Source organism: Alligator sinensis, unplaced genomic scaffold (genome assembly GCF_000455745.1).
Source record: "Alligator sinensis unplaced genomic scaffold, ASM45574v1 scaffold448_1, whole genome shotgun sequence".
In the NCBI taxonomy this organism is placed as follows: Eukaryota; Metazoa; Chordata; order Crocodylia; family Alligatoridae; genus Alligator; species Alligator sinensis.
The window spans coordinates 2596939-2615831 of record NW_005841870.1 but is presented as its reverse complement, the minus strand read 5'-3'; the positions used below and the strand labels follow the sequence as shown (position 1 = coordinate 2615831).

The 18893-nt window shown below is 42.0% G+C and overlaps 1 protein-coding gene and 1 non-coding gene across 2 annotated transcripts in view; both read right to left on the bottom strand.

Annotated features, from left to right (window-relative positions):
• Window positions 1-1490: 1490 nt before the first annotated feature.
• Window positions 1491-18893, bottom strand: part of WDR27 (WD repeat domain 27) — a 271099-nt gene continuing 253696 nt past the window's right edge. Inside the window, exon 26 of the mRNA XM_025194665.1 lies at window positions 1491-2401. Within this exon, the coding sequence (XP_025050450.1) occupies window positions 2354-2401 (48 nt within the window). The 3' untranslated portion in view covers window positions 1491-2353. The remainder of the gene's footprint in view (window positions 2402-18893) is intronic.
• LOC112548674 lies at window positions 16744-16911 on the bottom strand. The gene has a single exon (XR_003092313.1). It is a non-coding gene; the product is annotated as a U1 spliceosomal RNA (small nuclear RNA).

The following is an 18893-nucleotide window of genomic DNA, read 5'->3' as shown; positions in this document are numbered from 1 at the left end:
TTGCTAATCTTATTCACTCTTTTCCTTGTAGCATAACAGGCAAGTAGCTGAACAGCATGGAGGACTCGAAATACAGAATATTTCCTGGATCATGAGTTCTCAGGTCATTTTACTCCTAAATCATGCTACAGATTGGTAATAATTGAACTTGAGTACTTACTGACAGTTGTTGAGTAGGCCTCATGAAACGAGCTGGCAGTATGTTCAAATCCCAATCAAGGTATCAAACACAACTGTAATAATAAGCTCTTATTAGTGACCTTAGAAACAATCTCCGATGAGATGTCCAGCACTGAATGAACATTGAAACTGTCTTCACTCACAGATGGAGGTCCTTTCCATATAGTGTCACAATACAGGGCACTCTGTGGGAAAACTCACATGGCCACTATTCATGCTATACTTATTATGCAGCTGATCATGCACCCATTAAAATCAGGAATTTGCCACTGACTTAAGTACAAGTTTCAGAATATGCTTATAAAATTTACCGAAGGATCTGAGACAGAGAAAACACTTATTTTTTCTCTGGTTTAGCCCTACAGCTAACCCCATGTTAATGTGACTCTTTACACTCCAGGCAGATAAATCCTGGTGCTGAAGACGGTAACGAAGGCACAACTTGCAGGCTATGTTTAAGTGAATTAGCTTTTAAGTATCAGCAGAATTCCATAGTAGTAGACTACTTTTTGTTAGTAGAACCCAAAGAGTTAATAGATACCTTACCTATTCTGACCATGGGTGTGTCTACACATGCATATTAATGCAATGGAATAAACTCTGGTGCTTATCAAACCAGAGTTTATTGCTCTGGGCGTGCCATTTGCACATGCTCCTGGGACCATAACATGTTCAGCCAGGTCAGAGCAGCCCTGGCTGGCAGGGGCACAGAGGGCCACCCTGGATGTTCCTAGCACCCTACTAGTCCTCACTGATCCTAAGCTCCTTGCTGGGCCTCTGCAGTCCTAGGCCTATCGCTGGGCCTCTAGTGGGGGTTCAGTGGAACCAGGGCTATGCAAAGGTCTGGGGGCAGCCTTCCTATCTAGCATTATTGCATCAAGGTGTGGCAGACGAGACAAGAAGGTGCCCTAGGGGCAGAGAAGGGCATAGTCACAGAGCCTGCCAGGGGCATCATGGCCACCCCTGGAACCCCCACCTTGTTATAATCTCTATAACAGTATTGAAAAGATCACTGCAACACTGCTGTCTATTAATTTGTTCAGTTAGGGTAGGAATCCCATATTTATCTCTCATGGGTTTTTTTTTTAAAAAGGGAGTAAATGGCATGAGAAGTAAATTCAGTTGTGTGTAATAAGTCATCCAGGCACAAGTGAGCTGACTAGACTAGAGGATTATTATACAACATTTGTGATCCTTGGTCCTGTTAAATTCGGTTGGTTTGGCAGCATAATTCATAAGAAGTTGAACCACGCATATGTTGCCCAGCCTTGAAGAGTCAGAGACAATGAATAATTGGAACACCAGTTTATTATTCAAAACAGCATTTAGCATACTTTTCAAAGATTAGGGCATGTAAAGCGGCATAGCTAGGAATGGTACAAAAAGAATCAGCACTTTTCTACAGAAAAAAACCTAATCACTATTTGAACAACTAAACAAATCTCCTTCTTTCCTTTTTTTTTTCCCTAAAGAGTAGCAAAAGGGACCTGTCTAGTGTCACAACAAAGTTAAACATAAGTATATTATGAAAACAAAGCAACAAGTTAACTTTGTAACAAAGACAAATCCTTCAAAATTAAGCCCTTTTTACAGATTCTCTAAGAAATAACAGAAGCACTTAATGAGTACAGCAATACAAACGGCTGTGAATCATACTGGCTCTTAATAAATGAAGGCAAAATTCTGCTGCTTCCAGTAACTGCATTAGAGTTGCAATGGTATGGATTGTTCCAGCATGGCTGCAATATAATGAATGAGGAGAAACTCTCCTGTCTTTGAGACTATTTCAAGTCACGGGTAACAGGCAGACTTCCTGTTTAAAATGTGGAAGAACTGCTATTTTAATTGTGTCACCAATCTGCAGAAGAAAAGCCTAGGCAAAGCATTATAGCACATGACATTTTAAGCATGCAAACAGTCCATTAAAGTTATAGTGCTTGGTTGTATGAGGTCAGCATGGGTGCTTTTGTATCTCATGGTCTTTTGGCTTTACTTTTCCAATAAAAGTGACAGATTGTTTCTACACAGTAGTAACCTGTGAACACAGTTTGAATTTACAGAAACAGGTTTTTTTAAATGTAGTTCAAAAAGTAATATTGTGCTGTTTGACCAGTTACTGATTATCTTGTTCTCAGTGAGCCATTATTCTCAAGTGCCAATATTCCACGAACGGTCAGGGCAGAAACAACTGGAGTTTGCCATCCAAGGTGGCTGTAGTGAGCTGTAGGTCAGAAAGAAAAGAACATATAGTTTCAACAGAGATTTTTTTTTCAGCCAGTGAACTTTGCTTAGACAAGCACATAGTTGAATAAACCTCATTAAAAAGGTATTTAAAATAGTCCAAGGTTAAGAGTTTCAGAAATCATTCTAAAAAAAAAAAAAAAAATCAGTTAAGTTAATCCAATTAATCCAAATTAATCTGAAAATTCCACTTTATTTACTGTTTCTTCTCAAATTGGCCATTTTTCAAGATCTGTTACCTCATGAACAGTTTTAGAAACTAAATCTTCAGTATATACTCAAACAGATCTGAGCATATTTGACTTAAGAAGGAAAACTTCTGGGTCAAGAGAAAGCCAATTAAGACAAATTATGAAGGAAAATATTTTGAATTATACCAGGAATATGAGCATATGTACTTCCTGGACATGTCCACACGTTGCCCTACAGCAACATAGTGACGTGCTACATCACTGTATGGTGTGCTACAGCAACATAGCTATCATGCAGGTCTACATGATTGGTAGCTATGTTGCCATAGCAGTGCACTCCCTGCTTATAGCATGCCACTATGGTGACATAGCAGGGAAATTTAAGTGTGTACCGTCCCTATGGCACAGTACAGGCAGTTACTGCACTGTGTTTTATTACATCCAAAAGGAAGTACTAAAGCACAGTGCAGTAACAACATCACCATATGGCAACATGTAGACATACCCGCTATGTGCCATTAACTTTTACTGGTATTAAATTCCATAAAGTGAATTCTTCCATGTGACAGGTATTTAAAATAAAAAAGAACAATAACAATAAAGTGCTATTAAAACAAAACATACAGGTTCAAATTTGGTCCGGATGAGGCAAGCCTAGACTCTGGGCCTCCTGCTCCCTAGGGAAGTGCCCTAACCAAGAAGTTAAATGCTTGACCTTCTTTTCCTTCTTATACCAAACACCTGCTAGTCATGATTCTTCTGCAACTAAAGCACTCACACTTCAGCACCCAGAGCTCAATCACACATTGGATTTAGGTACCAAAAACTGCAGTTATACAGCTGTATATGTCCCCTTTAGAGGCCTAAAGGGAAATAGGAATTAGCCCTAAAAGTCTACTATGATAAGAAAAGTGCTGATTTACAAACAGACAAGGTTCTTTGGGTGAATCTGATATCTTTTATTAGACCAACTTAAATAGTTGGATTTACAAACAGTACCTTTTATTAAAGAGATATACCATGTGAGTAGCATGAGTCATATAATTTGTGACTTGAGTGACAAATCTGATCATCTGAAATCTGTGCCATAGCTTTTACTCTAAACAGCTCAAGACAGCTCTCATCAATGTCAATTTTTTCCTAGAGCTGCTTCTTCTCATCCTTATTCTTTTGGATCTGTGCTCTGGCTTTGATAACTCACTCAATTCTTCTCTACCTTCAGGTGAAGTGGCTTTTTGCCAGTGGTTTTCAACCTTTTTTCATTTGCAGACCCCTAAAAAAATTTGAATGGAGGTGCAGACCCCTTTGAACTATAAGTGTGGGCATTTACATACCTTTGATTGACCTTAGTCATCTTTTGTGTACTCCTACACATAGTCTGCAGACCTCCAGGGGTCTGTAGACCACAGGCTGAAACCCACTGCTCTATGCTCACCACAGGCTGAAACCCACTGCTATATGCTCTTTTCTAATGGTCTAATTATTTTTCTGTTCTAATGCTTCACCTACCTATCATTTACCTTTCCCTTTAATGCTCCTCCCTACTTCTATTCTATCTAATATAAATTGTAAGATCCTAAGGCAAGGATCTTTCATTTGATTTTTTTGATAACTGCCAAGTATACCTGTGGTGCTATAAGCTATAGGATAATTAAACATGTTTTTATTAAAATGCACTCCTGTCAACTCCCCAAAGCCTACAAAGCTCTGGGAGTCTGAGATGGATTCTGTTCTACTGAATTATTAACTAAGTTCTAACTGAAGTTTCCTTGTTACTGATGACAGCATATGAATCAGAAATAACTCATTTTGATTTACTAGGCAAGCAGTTAGAAAAAAAGAATTAGCCACCTGATTGAATCTGATAGTTATTAAATGGCATTAAACAAGGAACCCATCATTCAGTTTTAGAGTCATTCCATCATTTTTTCAATGAGTTGACACTGATTCTATAAACCTTTTCACTTTCATCAACAAAAATAGGCACTCAGTTTTTGAGATTAAATGGGTTGTGAAAGAAACTGTTGGAATTTCAGTCAGCATTGGCATTCACTAATGCAGCAAAATGTACTTGTAACACCAACATAAAAAAGCATCACATAAGTTGCCATGCATCCGAGTCATTTTCCAGTTTCACATTCCATTGTTGAAGACTATGTATGACAAGCCAGTGATGGAGAATTCAGTGAAATATCTTTAATGAATTAGAGACCAATTCTAAAAATTTCCAGAGACTAAATTATTTGGACAGCATATTGGTCCATGCTTCTGAAGGCATGTCCACACATCAAGAAAAATATTTTTCCATGTGCATCCTTTCTCCTCACCGTACCATGGAATCCTTAACATTTCATAAACAGTAACTAAAATGCAACATTATTTACTGTAGAAATGCCAAGCGTTGAGCCAGCAACTGAACAGAGATTTGGACTGTGTCAGAGGGAGCTGAGGAGCTTGCATCAAACTTGACTGAGGTTTGTTTGATTCTTGTAAGAATCTGGAAACTGCAACAAAGTCGACATTGTAAACGACAATTCTACTCAGCAAATTTGCAAGAAGACAACTGACAGCCAGGATAGCACAAGCTTTGGAAAAAAGGTATGGAGCTTTCTACTCAAAGATCATTAATTGAACCCAATCCAAACTGACAGAAATCACAAGATGCTTGTGTATACTTTTCCAATTGCATCCTACATAAATCGAGCAGAGTAATCCCACTCCAATTACCAGCGGAGACAAAAATCCACAGCACAACTGGAAACCACAATGAACATCTCAAGAGAGGGGTCAAGAAGTATGTTTGTCTGAAGACTAAACTATCCTTGGACTTTATGGTGAGCCACCTAGATCAGTTGGTGGTAATGGGAAACTTGTGTTGGGTGACATAATATTGTTCATATGCTCCCAAACACTAAATGTAATTTGCCCCCTATATTACACAGACCTCTCCTTCTCTTTTTATGTCCTAGTCTTTTTTATCAGTCATCATAAATTCCCTCCCTAACTCATTCCTCCTTCTTTCCCATACTTCTGGCAATACTGCTTCTTCTACTCACCACTAACATTGACAAGTCCTTGAGAGCTCTTGTCCTCTCCTTGCTAGTCACCTATTTTGTCAACCCATTTATTTTGGGGTGGATAAATTCTCCCATCAACTTTTGTAACCCCCTCTCAAGGAACTTATCTTTCTGCATTTATTGCAGATATATCTGAATATTCCCAGAACCCTGAATGTTTTAGGGGGCACAGCTTGTAGCCAGATTAGGGGGACAGGGTAGGGAGGGATGGGGATGGACAAGATACTTCAAAAGAAGCCAGTAGGAGCCTATGGAGCTTCCTGAAATTAAGATGCATGTTTAGCATACTTCCCTGATTCTATGGTCCTCTGCTCTCTTCTTCAACACTCCCTACTGTTCCATCCTTTACTTCCACAGGCCAACAGCAAAAGGGGCAATCTTTACAGTCTGATATTTCCACCTGCAGATCTTGCAGAGCTCTGCAGATTCACAGGTGTCACAGCACAGCTGGGACAGGCGTTACACCCATGTTTTCAGAACTGCTTTGTGTGTTTTCTCCGATGTCTGTAGCTCCACAGAGGACTTCATCATTGCTGTTTCATGTCAAGTCACTTTATAACAGCAGTAACTTACATGTAGTACTGAGGTGTGGAAATATGGGAAAGAAGGAAGTGGAATGCACTAAGTTAGATAGCTATTTTATTCCAGAAATCTCACAACACATGGATTTTGTATATTTCCATCATTTCCCTGCTTTATTGTTGGCCACAAATGCCACCAGAAGAACACTATGCAAAACTTCAACATATGCACTTGTTGGAATAGTCCCACCTCAAACCAGGAAATGCATAAGTGCAGGTATACCCAGAAATGAAGATGTATTAAAAAAAAACACAACCTGAAACTGAGTTTATTAAAATGACACCTTATACAACAAACCTGCTCCATGCAAGTGTTGAGAATCTTACTTACAAATGTTGCTAACTGTCATACACATTTTACTCATGCTAGTGTAGGACAGCCAGACAACACAGATTATGATAGTGTGCGTACTGGAACCCATCATCAAAAGAATTGTTAAGTTTCAGCTTTAGAACCTTTGTAGATTTGTGTGTGAACACAGCCAGACATTTGGATTTCAGAGCAAGCCTGTATAACTCACGAGAATAAAACACTGTTTTGCCTATTAAAAAAAGCACATTTGTGCTGGAAGTCATTGAAAGACAAATGTGGAATCTCATGATGTCATTTTTACACAGCATGTTACTTTTTGCAAAGTACAAACTTTTTAATTAACACAATACCTCATTAATTTGTAGTAAAGCAAATTGCCATTTGTTCTAAAACAGATCAGGGAAGCTACCAGTATCCAGCCCACAGTATCTCTGAATTCAGACACTGCCAGCTATCAGAATTAGGAATCTGAAAATGTGCTCAAATATATTTACAGTCCATTCAAATTTTGAACAAAACATTCTGCCAAAACAAAACTGTTATACTTCTCCTTGGTTTCCAAAAACAATTAAGCTACTTTAGCAAGAGAAATCACAGGAGGCAGAGATAACAGAAAGAGCTTCCCCCTAGTTCAACATGTTCATTATCATTGGCAGGCCCTCACAACTGAGGATGATTATCTATCTTCCATGACTGCCTTATCTATGGGTCTAAAGATGACTGACAAGGACAATCCAGGATCAACAGGTTCTACAGTAACTCAGGCACCTGTTTGTGTGTGGGGTAAGTGCACCTGGATTCTTGGTCCAGTATGCAACACGCTGTTCTTGCTGTTCCCACTTTTCCATCTCTTGTTGTCATCATAAGGTTTCTAAGTACTCAGGTCCTTGCAGCAGATTTTTCCTCCGTTTGGGGTGGTCTTGGGCAATAGTCTCCCAAGAGTTGATGTCGATGTTGCATTTTTTCAAGCTGGCCTGAAGGACATCTTTGAAACATTTTCTCTGCTCTCTTGAGTATACAATTTGACTGAACTGAGAGAATAAAACTTGCTTTGGGAGTCTGGAATCCAACATCCAGATGATTTACCGAAACTCCATCCTTGGGGGTTTTCAAACCCTGGCTAGACAAAGCTTTGGCTGGGATGATATAGTTGGGGTTGGTCCTGCTTTGAGCAGGGGGTTGGACTAAATTACCTCCTGATGTCCCTTCCAACCCTAACTTTTTATAATTCAAAATGGCCGGCCCAACAAAGTTGATGTTGGATGACCATCACCTCGATGCTTGTGGTGTTTGCTTGCGAGAGGATGCTGATGTTGATGCATCTGTTTTCCCACTGGATTCGAAGGATCTTCTGCAGGCAGCATTGATGGTATTTATCCAGTGACTTGAGATCTCTCCTGCACATGTCCACATCTCAGCTCTGTACAGTAAAGTAGGGATCAGGACTGCTTGATAAACCATGAGCTTGGTTTCAAACCTGATGTCACAATCTTCGAACACCCGTTTCCTCAGGCATCCAAAGGCTGTACTTGCATATCTGAGGCAACGTTGCATTTCTTCATCAATGTCAGCAGAAGGCTGACATCAATATGTTCAGGCAGTACAGAAACTGTAGGTAACTTAGAGTCATGTTCCAACTGGTTCTGAGCTACCATCTAAACGAGGGGTGTCCAACCTTTTTGAATGTGGGGCCGGATCATGAACTTTTTATCACCGAGCGGGCCGGCGAGCCATATTCAAAGACCTCACAGGAAGAGGTATCACATCACCCCTCCCCCCCGGAACAAAAGTACAGCGTTTACTTTCATTTTCTGTCACAGCACCTTGGGCCTCAGAAAACGGCTTGGAGGGCCGCATGGTGGGCCACAGCCTGTATGTTGGACAAGCCTGAGCTAAACACATAGGACCATAGGGCTAGAAGAGGCCTCCTGGGCCAGAGTCCAGGCCCTTTGGTTGCAGGAAGATAACTATCCATAACTATCTGCCTAAAAATAATGAGGAAAAGTTTATTCTCTAGGCTGGTTCAAAAAGCACTAAGAAAAAAAGCTGGAGCTCTCTGGCCAGGTGCCTCTATAAACTTAGAAGCCCCCAGGTTCTTCTGCTAATGGCCACCTGCCTGAGAAGGAAAAGAGTTCTTTAGCCTTCTCATGAGAGAAAGACTGGTGTATAGAGAGGTTCCACTGACTTGGAACTGAAATTGTCCCCATTGTTGGACAAATACTGCTGAAAAAATAAGCAAGAGTTTCTCCAAACCCCAAAAGGGAGAGAGAAAATGCTTTGCCCAGGAAGATCTGAATAGGTAATAACCACAGCCATTTTTGACAGTTGATCCCAAGGATATACCTCAACCAGATCTAATGATACTGATGTTCCATTAATGCTGTACACAGCAGCAATAGGGGCTCTCTACTCCCGCTAGATACTTCCCTGTTCACACATACAAGAATTGCATTAACCTTCATATGTACAGAACTCCACTGGCCATATTCAATTGGCCAGTTACCAAGACACATAAGTCTTTCATTCATTCTCCATTCCTGGATACTTTCCTCCAACCTGTGTTGTTTATCATATTTGATCCTAACCCTTTCATCGGTCTGCATTAACATATAAGTATTTCAGACAAGCCCCCTTTATGAGCTGTTCTCACAGTTATTTACAATTCCACCACTATTTCTGTCATTTGCAAACTTTAAGATAAATGCTAATATATAATCTAAATCTTCTTTGCTGCAAGTTAAGGTGGTTTCTTTTTGCCCTTCCTGCTTTTTCCACGGAAAACTATTCATCGTCATCCTGTTTATACAACCAACCTCATTCTTTCAACCTCACCTCATAGATCATATTTCCAAATCTCTTATCATTCTCATTCTCTTCTGAACCGTCTCCAGATTAAAAAAAAAAATTTCACAGTGCAGGTCCACAAACTATACATTGTATCCAAATAATACCTCTCAACATCAGGAACATGTGTGAGATTAATAGTTTGAAATTCTTAGAGTTTGTTTTCTTTTCTCCATTCACTTCAGTAAACAGGCAACTTCAAGGAAACTCCCCTGTTAAACTCTCCTGTTTGCCTCCCAGATTTACTCCAGTACTTTATTAAATTCTTTTTGCATTTATTCAAAGAAGAAAGAAGAAATTTGCATTTGTTCAAAGAAGAAATTCCAGGCAAATGATTAGCTTCTTAGCATGCATCATCACAGTTGTTGTTCCAAGTGACCAATTCAAATAGACAGGGGGAAGATAACCAGACACCCTTCCAGGTGGCAAAGGTGCATGAATAATCTGTGTTACCCTCAATTTCCTTCATATTCACAGATGTTTGCTGTTCTAGAAGCCTGGAAGAAATAAACTGGAGAATTTCTCTATTTTCACTTTTTATTTCTCTAAGATCTTCTGATACAGCCCAGATGGTTAGGTACTGCACTTCTCAGCCCACAGATGGAGATACTCCCCAGTATACACAAAGGATTTTCCAACCCACAGAACTCATTTCAGACTTCAACCAATTATAGATGAATAATATAGCTACATTAATGTATTTATATTGTAAATAGCAATCATATTGATTTGGAAGGACTGCAATAGGTCAGGATCTCCACTGACCATAGCCCCTACATACTCCAAGACAACAGGGGAACAGGCATCAAGTGGCTTCCTCTGATTCCCTCCACCTCCCACACCATATATCCCCTTTCCTCACACAACCCCGACAGGCACAGTTGCCACCCATTTTAGTTGGGCTTTGGGAAGTTGTCCAAGACAGAACAAGAGATAGGCAGAGATTATTATTATTAACTCGAACTTGCATCATGTTTGATAATTGATAGCTCAGTCAAATGTGATGGAAAAAGAAGACAAACATGAAACTGATTTTCTTCTTGTTTGGGAAAATATTTACACTAGGGTGCAACATTCACCATGTCTATCTTTGAGGTCTGTAGTATGTGAGGGCTTTACGAGTTTTGGTTTTGTGGTTTAACCCAAGAACGTGAGAATTGTAAGTAGCACTTTAAAAAGATATATTTTTCTTGGAAGATGACAGTAGAACCTGACAGATACCCCAATGCATTTTGTTAAGGGTAAATCAAAACCACATGCTTTTTCACATATGCAAGACAGACTTAAAAGCTCTTAAGGGCCAAACTACAGCTAGTCCATAAAGAAAGGATAGATTAGGAAGAAAATATATAAAAGACGCTCTGTGTATTTGCATAATGAAGAGCCATGGCTCCAATCCACATAGTCCGTAAGTACAAGGTGTGTTGGAGTCACTGAACTGGCTATCATAGTGCAGTGCTGTTATTGCCAATGAATATAATATAGAGAAGCTACTACATTACTCCTGCTTAAGAAGGTAACATGCATGGGGTGGCCATGGCATGCTTCACTGGGGACACATCTGCACATGCCCCTATTGTGCCGCTGTTATGTTGTTTAGGAAGTACTAAATGACGGTGTAGTAACAGCCATTACTATGCCGTGCAGGTAGCACGTGGTTACTTTTGGCCATGATGTCACTGTAGCAAAAAGCTATAGTGAGGGAGCACATTGCTATGGCAACATAGCTGTGGCAACACAGTTTTTGCCCTCTGATGCTATTTCGCTGTAGTGCATTACTATAGCAATGTAGCATCTCATGTAGATGTGGCCTGGGCACTCTCTGGTGCAGTATTGATGCATTGTCCACAGTGTTGCTATCTCATAATTTTATTGTGAGTCTTAGAACATTTGGGATTTCTCTTACTGTTGTAATTCTTGTTGTTCTGATAAACACAAATCTGTTTCATATTCTTTTATAAATTCCTGGCTTTTGTTGCTTACATGGAAAAAAGCTTGAAATATGATTTCAATGTACTCTAAAGACTCAAAAACTAAGAAGGTCCTAAATGTTCTGAACTTTTTAAAATCTCAAGATATGCAACTACATCTTATTTTTAGGGGCCTGATTCATGAGTTTTGAATGTCTGAGGTTGACAATGCTGCAAACTACAATTTCAGGAGAGGGTACTAAGTGGGGATCCAGGTTTTCCATTTCCCACAGAAAAATGGAGTAAAACATGGATTTCCCCCTTTACTGGAGGAAATTTGGGATTTCTCATTTTAGCAGAGGAACCCACGGATTTTGCAGTTTTGCAATGAGCCCGCTGAAGGCTGGCAGAGTTCCAGCCTGCAGGGGGTTGGGAGGGAGCGGGAGGAGGGCGGTCAGACAGGGGGTGCCATGTGCATGGGAAGCCGTGACCGGCTCCTGCCAATTGCGCACTCACTGCTCCCCGCTCCAGCTGCTGGGCGGGGCAGGGCCCTGCCCCTGCCACTTGTTCTATACTTGGGCAAGCCACTGAAGGGGCTTATTCAGCTGTTGGCCCCAAAACTTGCACTCCTGGAGGGGCTACCCTGCAGCCCCAGGGCTCCCAATTAGTGGATGCCCTGCCTTTGTTATTCACCCCTGAGTTTCAGCTGTGGCCAGGCTGGGCAGACCCCCACTGCAATCCCAGTGGCCAGTGGCTGAATAAGCCTCCTCTTTCCGCTAAGGAGCCAGCTCCGAGCAGAGAGCAGTGGCTACCTGGACGCTGTACTCTGGGCCAGTGGTGGCCAGGCTGGGCAGAAAGCACAAAGCGGCAGTCAGGCTGGGCTGGGCCGACCCCACTATGGTGCGAGCGACCTCTATGCTTGGGGAAAGCCCCATCCCAGCAGGAAGAGGCTTATTCAGCTGCTTACACTGCAGCAGGGTCTGCTGGCCCAGCAGCCACTGCTCTGGGCTCAGAGGGGGCAGGCGGTGAGTGCCTGACAGGCAGGAGCCTGACACGGCTTCCCTGTGGGGCTGACAGAGCTGTTGTGGAGTGTGGCGGTGCTGTGGGGGCCTGTAAGGTTCTGACCCGCTCCACACCCTGGCGCTGCTGCGCACAGCCCGAGCCCACAGCTCAGCCCCTCGCCAGGATGGGGCTTGCTCTCTCCCACAGTGTGGCAGGATGCTGCCCCCAGTAAGGGCCCTGTCCCCTCCCACTGCAGCAGCGGGGAGGGGGTACAGCCAGTCAGGACCCCTGAGGGGTGGGGCAGGAGCAAGATTATTCCTCCTCCCTCCAGTGGAGGGGACAGCCGGGGGCCTATTCCAGGCAGGGAGCCATCCAGCTGCCTGTGGTGTAGAGGGGAAACTAACTCTGCTCCCTGCCCCCCTCTGCCTCAGGGGCCATGGTGCCCGCCTGCTGCAGCAGTGAGGGGGGTGTGGGAAGACCTGGCTTGGGTCCCTGCCAGTGGCACAGGGAGCGGGAAATAAACCCCTCTCTGGCCAGACCCCTGCTCCTGCTGGTCCCTGCTCAGGCTGAAGAGCAGAGGGGCAGGGCCAGCCTGGCTGGGCTGGAGCAGAGAGTCTCGCACAGAGAGCATGCTGGGATGCCGGGGGTCTCTGATTTAACTCAAACCAGCAAAGGGTCTGAGACAGACAATGCAGAAACCAGTCTGAGCCAAATCAATTAAGTCTGATACTACATTCAACCAGGCTTATCTCAAACTGGTTTCAGCCATTTTGAAACTGGTTTATTTGCACTGAATGTCTCTTCTGTTACAGGTTTAAACCAGTTTCTGATCACTTAAACTAGTTTATGTGTATGTCTGTCCCTGGCCTAGAGGTGCAACCCAGTACAAATAGCTTCCAGAGCACATGCCAGCTATCCAGTTTGCAGGATACAGATGGTTCCAGGAGTGGGATCTAGCAGGGGTGGGGAGGGAAAAAGGTAGGGGGCTGGATCAGGTCCCCATGACCTGGGGCTTCCTTCCTGGGGCAGGGGCAGTAGGCTCCTCCAAAAGAGCCTTCCCTCACTGTTCCTACCTCCCAGCCACCCCAGAAAGCAAAACCAGCACCCCGCCTATACCCCAATCCCAATTTATCTAAACATGAGACCTTCTTTTATTTACTTCCTCTTTATTTCTTTTTTAAATCTTTTTTTTTAACTTTTTATTTTATCCTTCAGTGGCTGACTTCCTTCATTTCACCACGCTTCCTCCAACCCCATTTCCTTTTCAGCTCCCATTTTATTACCCATGCACATCTCATTAACCCTCTACTTCCCAGCTTCATGTTGCTGCCACCCCCTTCCCAACAACCCCTTTGTCACATCCCAACCTAAAGCAGGGACAGAAGCCTGTCCTGGCTCACCAGTCTTGTAGTGGCAACTCATAACTGTAGCTCCTAGTCAGCCCTCTGCTTGCCAGCCCGCTAGTGGCAAGTCACAGCTGCATAGGTGGGGGATGGTCAGAGAAGGTTTTTGGCCTTAAGATTTGACTATTCCAAACTTGGGCTACCACTAACACCAGTCAACATTTGAGCAACAAAAAATGCGAAGTGTAATAAAGCCCTCAAACATCAAGAAAAAAATTGAAGATGTAAAAAATACAACCAATCCACTGTGTATAGCGTTTTTACGTATTTGCAATCTTTAATCAAGACAACTCCCAGATATAAGTAGCTAAGTGGAACTTAGGCGTAGTTCAACATATCCACATAATAAATGTAAGCCTCCCTTCAATTATCCTGTGACTCTATTGTTCTTTCTCCCATCTAACAGTTCAGCATATCTTACTAATCACATATTTATACTTTCATCTTACATTGTCCTATCATACCACAACTATTGCTGTATATCTATTGCTGTATATCATGGATGTGACTTCATAGCAAAACTATTTTTATACCCCCCCTTTTTTTTTTTACTCAATTTTAGTCCAAGTGAAATATGTGGGAAACATGGATTTGCAAGCAATAATCTTACATTCATGACCTTACTCCTATGTTACATTCATGACCTTACATGGCCTTACAACTATGTTCTTTCAAACTGCTTCACTGAATATACATTTCATCAAAATCAGATTATGAGTATGTTTAGTAAAAATGTAATGCATGTTTCTCAGTAGATTCATTTTCTAAATTTCTGTTTATTTCTAATTTATGGAGCTGTAAGATGGGATAACTTTAACTATGTTGTGACATGAATTCTCAAAAAATTCCATCTAGATGTACAGCACAGCAAATAGCAACAACTAGAAACAAAATACTGTAAAGCTTTTCTGACACTAGTACCAAGAAAATTAAATTAATGTATAATGTTAATCCATCTCCTATCATTTCAGTTGTAGTTTTCAAAATGCATTTTTTCAAATGAAAGTATATATGTATTAATTTAATTATCATATGTTCAAAATCCAAAGTCTATCCCCTATGAAATGTTTTAGAGCACTTCTATGCACAAATGACAAACAGGATATGCCCCAAACCATATTTGTACAAGCAAATAAAACTCTAATTGATTAATCACACTGTGAGATCTGTAAATTTAAAATTTACACATGGAAATAGAACATGAAAGTAGACTGAAATCTTTGAAAATACAGCCAAACAAGCCAAGCATAAAAACACAGAAAAAAATGTGGGCCTAATTTCCTGATGTTATGCTAAAATTCAGAGCTGTGTCTGTTTAATTCAAATATTGTTTATAGATGAGAAATCTGGAAAAAACGGCCTATCAAATAACTGTGAACTCATGCTAATAAAGAAATAAATAAACACATAAATAGTCAAATAAATAATGTGACCACATCTGCTTGACTTTGCCTTCTTTATCATAAATAGAAGGCAACATGTATATAAAAAACAACACAAAACAAACAAAAACCTCAATAAAAACATTACAATGCACTATACAAAATGTTAGTCACGTTACTGTTTTCTCTTAACAAATTATGTTAAATACTTCCATGCCAGAAAGAATGTCATTGCAACATAAGTAGATGTGAAGGGTGCACTAAAACAAACAACAGTAAAACATTGCTATGACCAAGAATATATTAGTGCATTAAAGTACAGCCTTTAAAATACAAAAGAAGAGGGAGCTAAAAATAAAAATAAACCAGAGCTAATAAAAAATGTATGCTCGTAGCATGGGGTTAGCAGTGGGAAGTTGGAGAATGGTTCAGGAATCTTGAATTCATGTTTTTTAGCATGCGCATGTATGAAAAATATTTGATAGACAAACTATCAAGGGAAATGTTCACATGTTGTATCATGAACCTATTTAATTTTCTCTTACTTTCTATTTTCCTTTCCGTGTATGATATTTGCCAATTATAGATTTTTTCTTTCAACTGTTGCCCTCCAGTGAAATCATCATATTTTCTTTGTGATATTATAGCCCTTTTAAGGGGAGAATAGACTATTATGTCAAAAGTTGTTATTATTTTTATTATTGAGCTCTCAACAAGACCAAGCAGAAAACTTGGACTGTGGGAGAGTAGGTTACTTAAATGTCCCACATATCTGAAATAATAAAAAGTGCACAAAGAAAATGACTTAAGCACATTTGGTTTTGCATAAAAGCCTTTCTCTATCACCATATTTACTTGAATAGAAGATGACCCTAATTATAAGATGCCCCCCCCCCTCAATAATTAGATTCTATATATGGAAAATGTATAAATTTGTTACAATTTTCCAAGTATAGAATCTAATTATTGGAAGTTTGCCTTGAATTTGTCCCTCTCCCACTGGTACATCAGGGAAACTAAATCTGAGGGGGTTAGGTAGCCCTTTGCTGTCTACTTCCTTCTAACTTTTCCGCCCCGACAGCCCCTTGCCCACTTCCTTACAATCACACCCGTTCTATCTGAGCACGTAGACATGAGGAACAAATTTGAAAACAATAACCTTGAAATTAAATATGGCCATAGCAATTTGCATATAGTACCCATAGACTTAGTTCCTCCAGAATTGATGCATATAACCCCCTTTTTTTTTTTTTAACTGCCGCAATTTTTAGCACAGGTGTTTCATGAATACACTTTTGAGCAGCATTTTGGCACCTACTTGTATCTAGGGTAAACTTTTTTTTTCAATTTCTTTCCTAGGACCAAATCAGTTCTGAATTCTACTGGGCAAAGCCTAAGAGTCAAGTTCCAAATGTTGACTAAGTAGAGCTGTGCCATTCAAGTCTATGTGGCTCTACCACTGGGCAAGTATCCTCCTTCCCAGCCCCATCATTCTGAGGCTTCAGATACTCCCCAATTCTGTGGCAGACATCCTGCGTGCAAGCCCAGGGCCCAGAGACCCTGGGGTTTGGATCCCTCCTAGTCTCGCTTGCCCCTAGCCAAAAAGGCAAGGAGCAAGCCAGGGGGGAGCAAGACAGCAGCTCCTCACTACCACAAAATTGTGTAGTGCACTTTCCTGCATTTGGGGAAATTTGAAGAGCGCAGCCTGTCCAAAGTGCAAGGGACAAGCCTCACCCTGGAAAAACTATCTTGATGATAATGATGGGATCTCCCCTGCCAAGTTGTATCTAGTATAAACTATGCACAGTACTAATCCAAAGTAAAAAAAGACTAACGATTTACCACATAGTTCACTGGGCTTGGTCCTACCAGAGTCAACAGCATTTAAATCCATGGTGAGTCATTACACTGCATACATTCACCCAGAATCCCTGTTTCACGCACTCTCTCAGCCTGGCAAATATAAGTGTGGCACCACCCTCCACAGTGACCCCACAGCTCAGTACTGTTCAGCATGGTGTGTATATTTCAGATACACAAAAGATCCATGTGCTAATTAGCCCCCACTCATGACTGGAACTAGGTGTTCTTGTCACAAGTCCTGGAATTCTCCAAAAATTTATATGAAAGATTAGATTCAGGGCAACCTGGTCTGACTTCATCTCGTGGAGGGTGGGACCACACTAATCATATGCACCAGGCTGAGAAAGGAGGCAACAGAGGGAGCAATGTTGAAAAAGAGTCGGCACTGAAGAAGATTGCATTTAATGGGCGCAAACATATGTCTTATTCAGATGAGTTGCACTAACCTATTTTTGTGGTAGGTTCCCATCATATTTTCTTGGCTTCTTGGGCTAAGATCAAGTGACCAGCTGAAAGCCTGATCAATGCCTGAAGAAATGACAGAGCATCAGGATGAAAGGAGTGGAGGCGGGAAACCTGAAGCTCAAAACAATGGTAGTGGTGGCAAGTAACCAGAAGGTAGAAAGTGAAACGAAGAGTAGGAAACAAAATCTAGAGACAGATGGGGAGTGGACAAAGTTGGAGAAGCAGAGAAGAAAGATGGGAAAGAAGATGGAAGCAACAACAGAAGTAGCAAAGGTGATGGGAAGAGGACAAGGCCAGAGGGAAGACAGAAGCAGAGGGAAATGGGAGATAGAGCAAGAACAGAAGAAAAAGTATGTTGGATGAGAGGCAGAAAGGGGCAGAAGCACAATGGAATCCTGGCCTACCTGGTGCAGCCAGAAGACATGGAAGATGCATCAAGAGATGTCAGGGAGGATCAGAGACTGTGGATAAAAGCAATATCAAATGGTGATGTGATGCAGACAGGATCGACAATGAACAGATATGAGTTCTTAGGAAACGTACTGTTTCAGATACTGGAGGTGCAGGTGCAACGTCCTGGGAGTAGGGGGCCACAACAGTCCTGGGAGTAGGGGGAGGCACGTGCACCCTCAGGAGGCCTCAAGTGCCTCTACACCAACGCTCGTAGTATGGGGAGCAAGCAAGAGGAACTGTGCCTCCTGATTGCGAGTAAGAATCCAGACTTAGTAGGCCTCACAGAAACCTGGTGGGACCCTACCCACAACTGGGCAGTGGGCTTTCGGGGATACACCCTATATAGCAGGGACAGGACAGAGAGGAAACGCACGGGGGTCACATTCTATGTCAAAGAGCAACTCACATCATCAAGGATTAGCTTCGGGTTAGAGGAGGGTCGGGTGGAGACACTGTGGGTCAAACTACAAGGGGGGGCATGGCAAAAAGGACCTTACGGTGGGTGTCTACTACAGACCACCCAACCAGGGGGAAGAGCTGGACTGGGACTTCTCCGGTCAGCTTATGGAGGCAGTTAGGTCAAGGGATGTTATTGTGATGGGTGACCTAAACTACCCCGACATTTGCTGGGAGGAGCAGACAGCCAGGTCTGACTGCTCGCGTAGGTTCCTGGCTGTATTACAGGACCTTCACCTTATCCAGGAAGTGCACAGCCCCACTAGGGGTAACGCCTTGCTGGACCTGGTCCTGGCCACTGGGGATGACCTGGTGAGGGAACTGCAGGTCCTTGACCACCTGGACAATAGCGATCATCACCTGCTGGAATTCATTATCCAGTGCAGGGTGTCAAGGGCTTATAGCAAGACTAAAGCCCTTGACTTCAGAAGGGCCAACTTCAATGAGCTTTGGAGATTATTGGGGGAGGCACTGAGGGCCCAGAAGATAGAAGAGATGGGAGTCCATGAGGGATGGTCGTACCTTAAGGGGG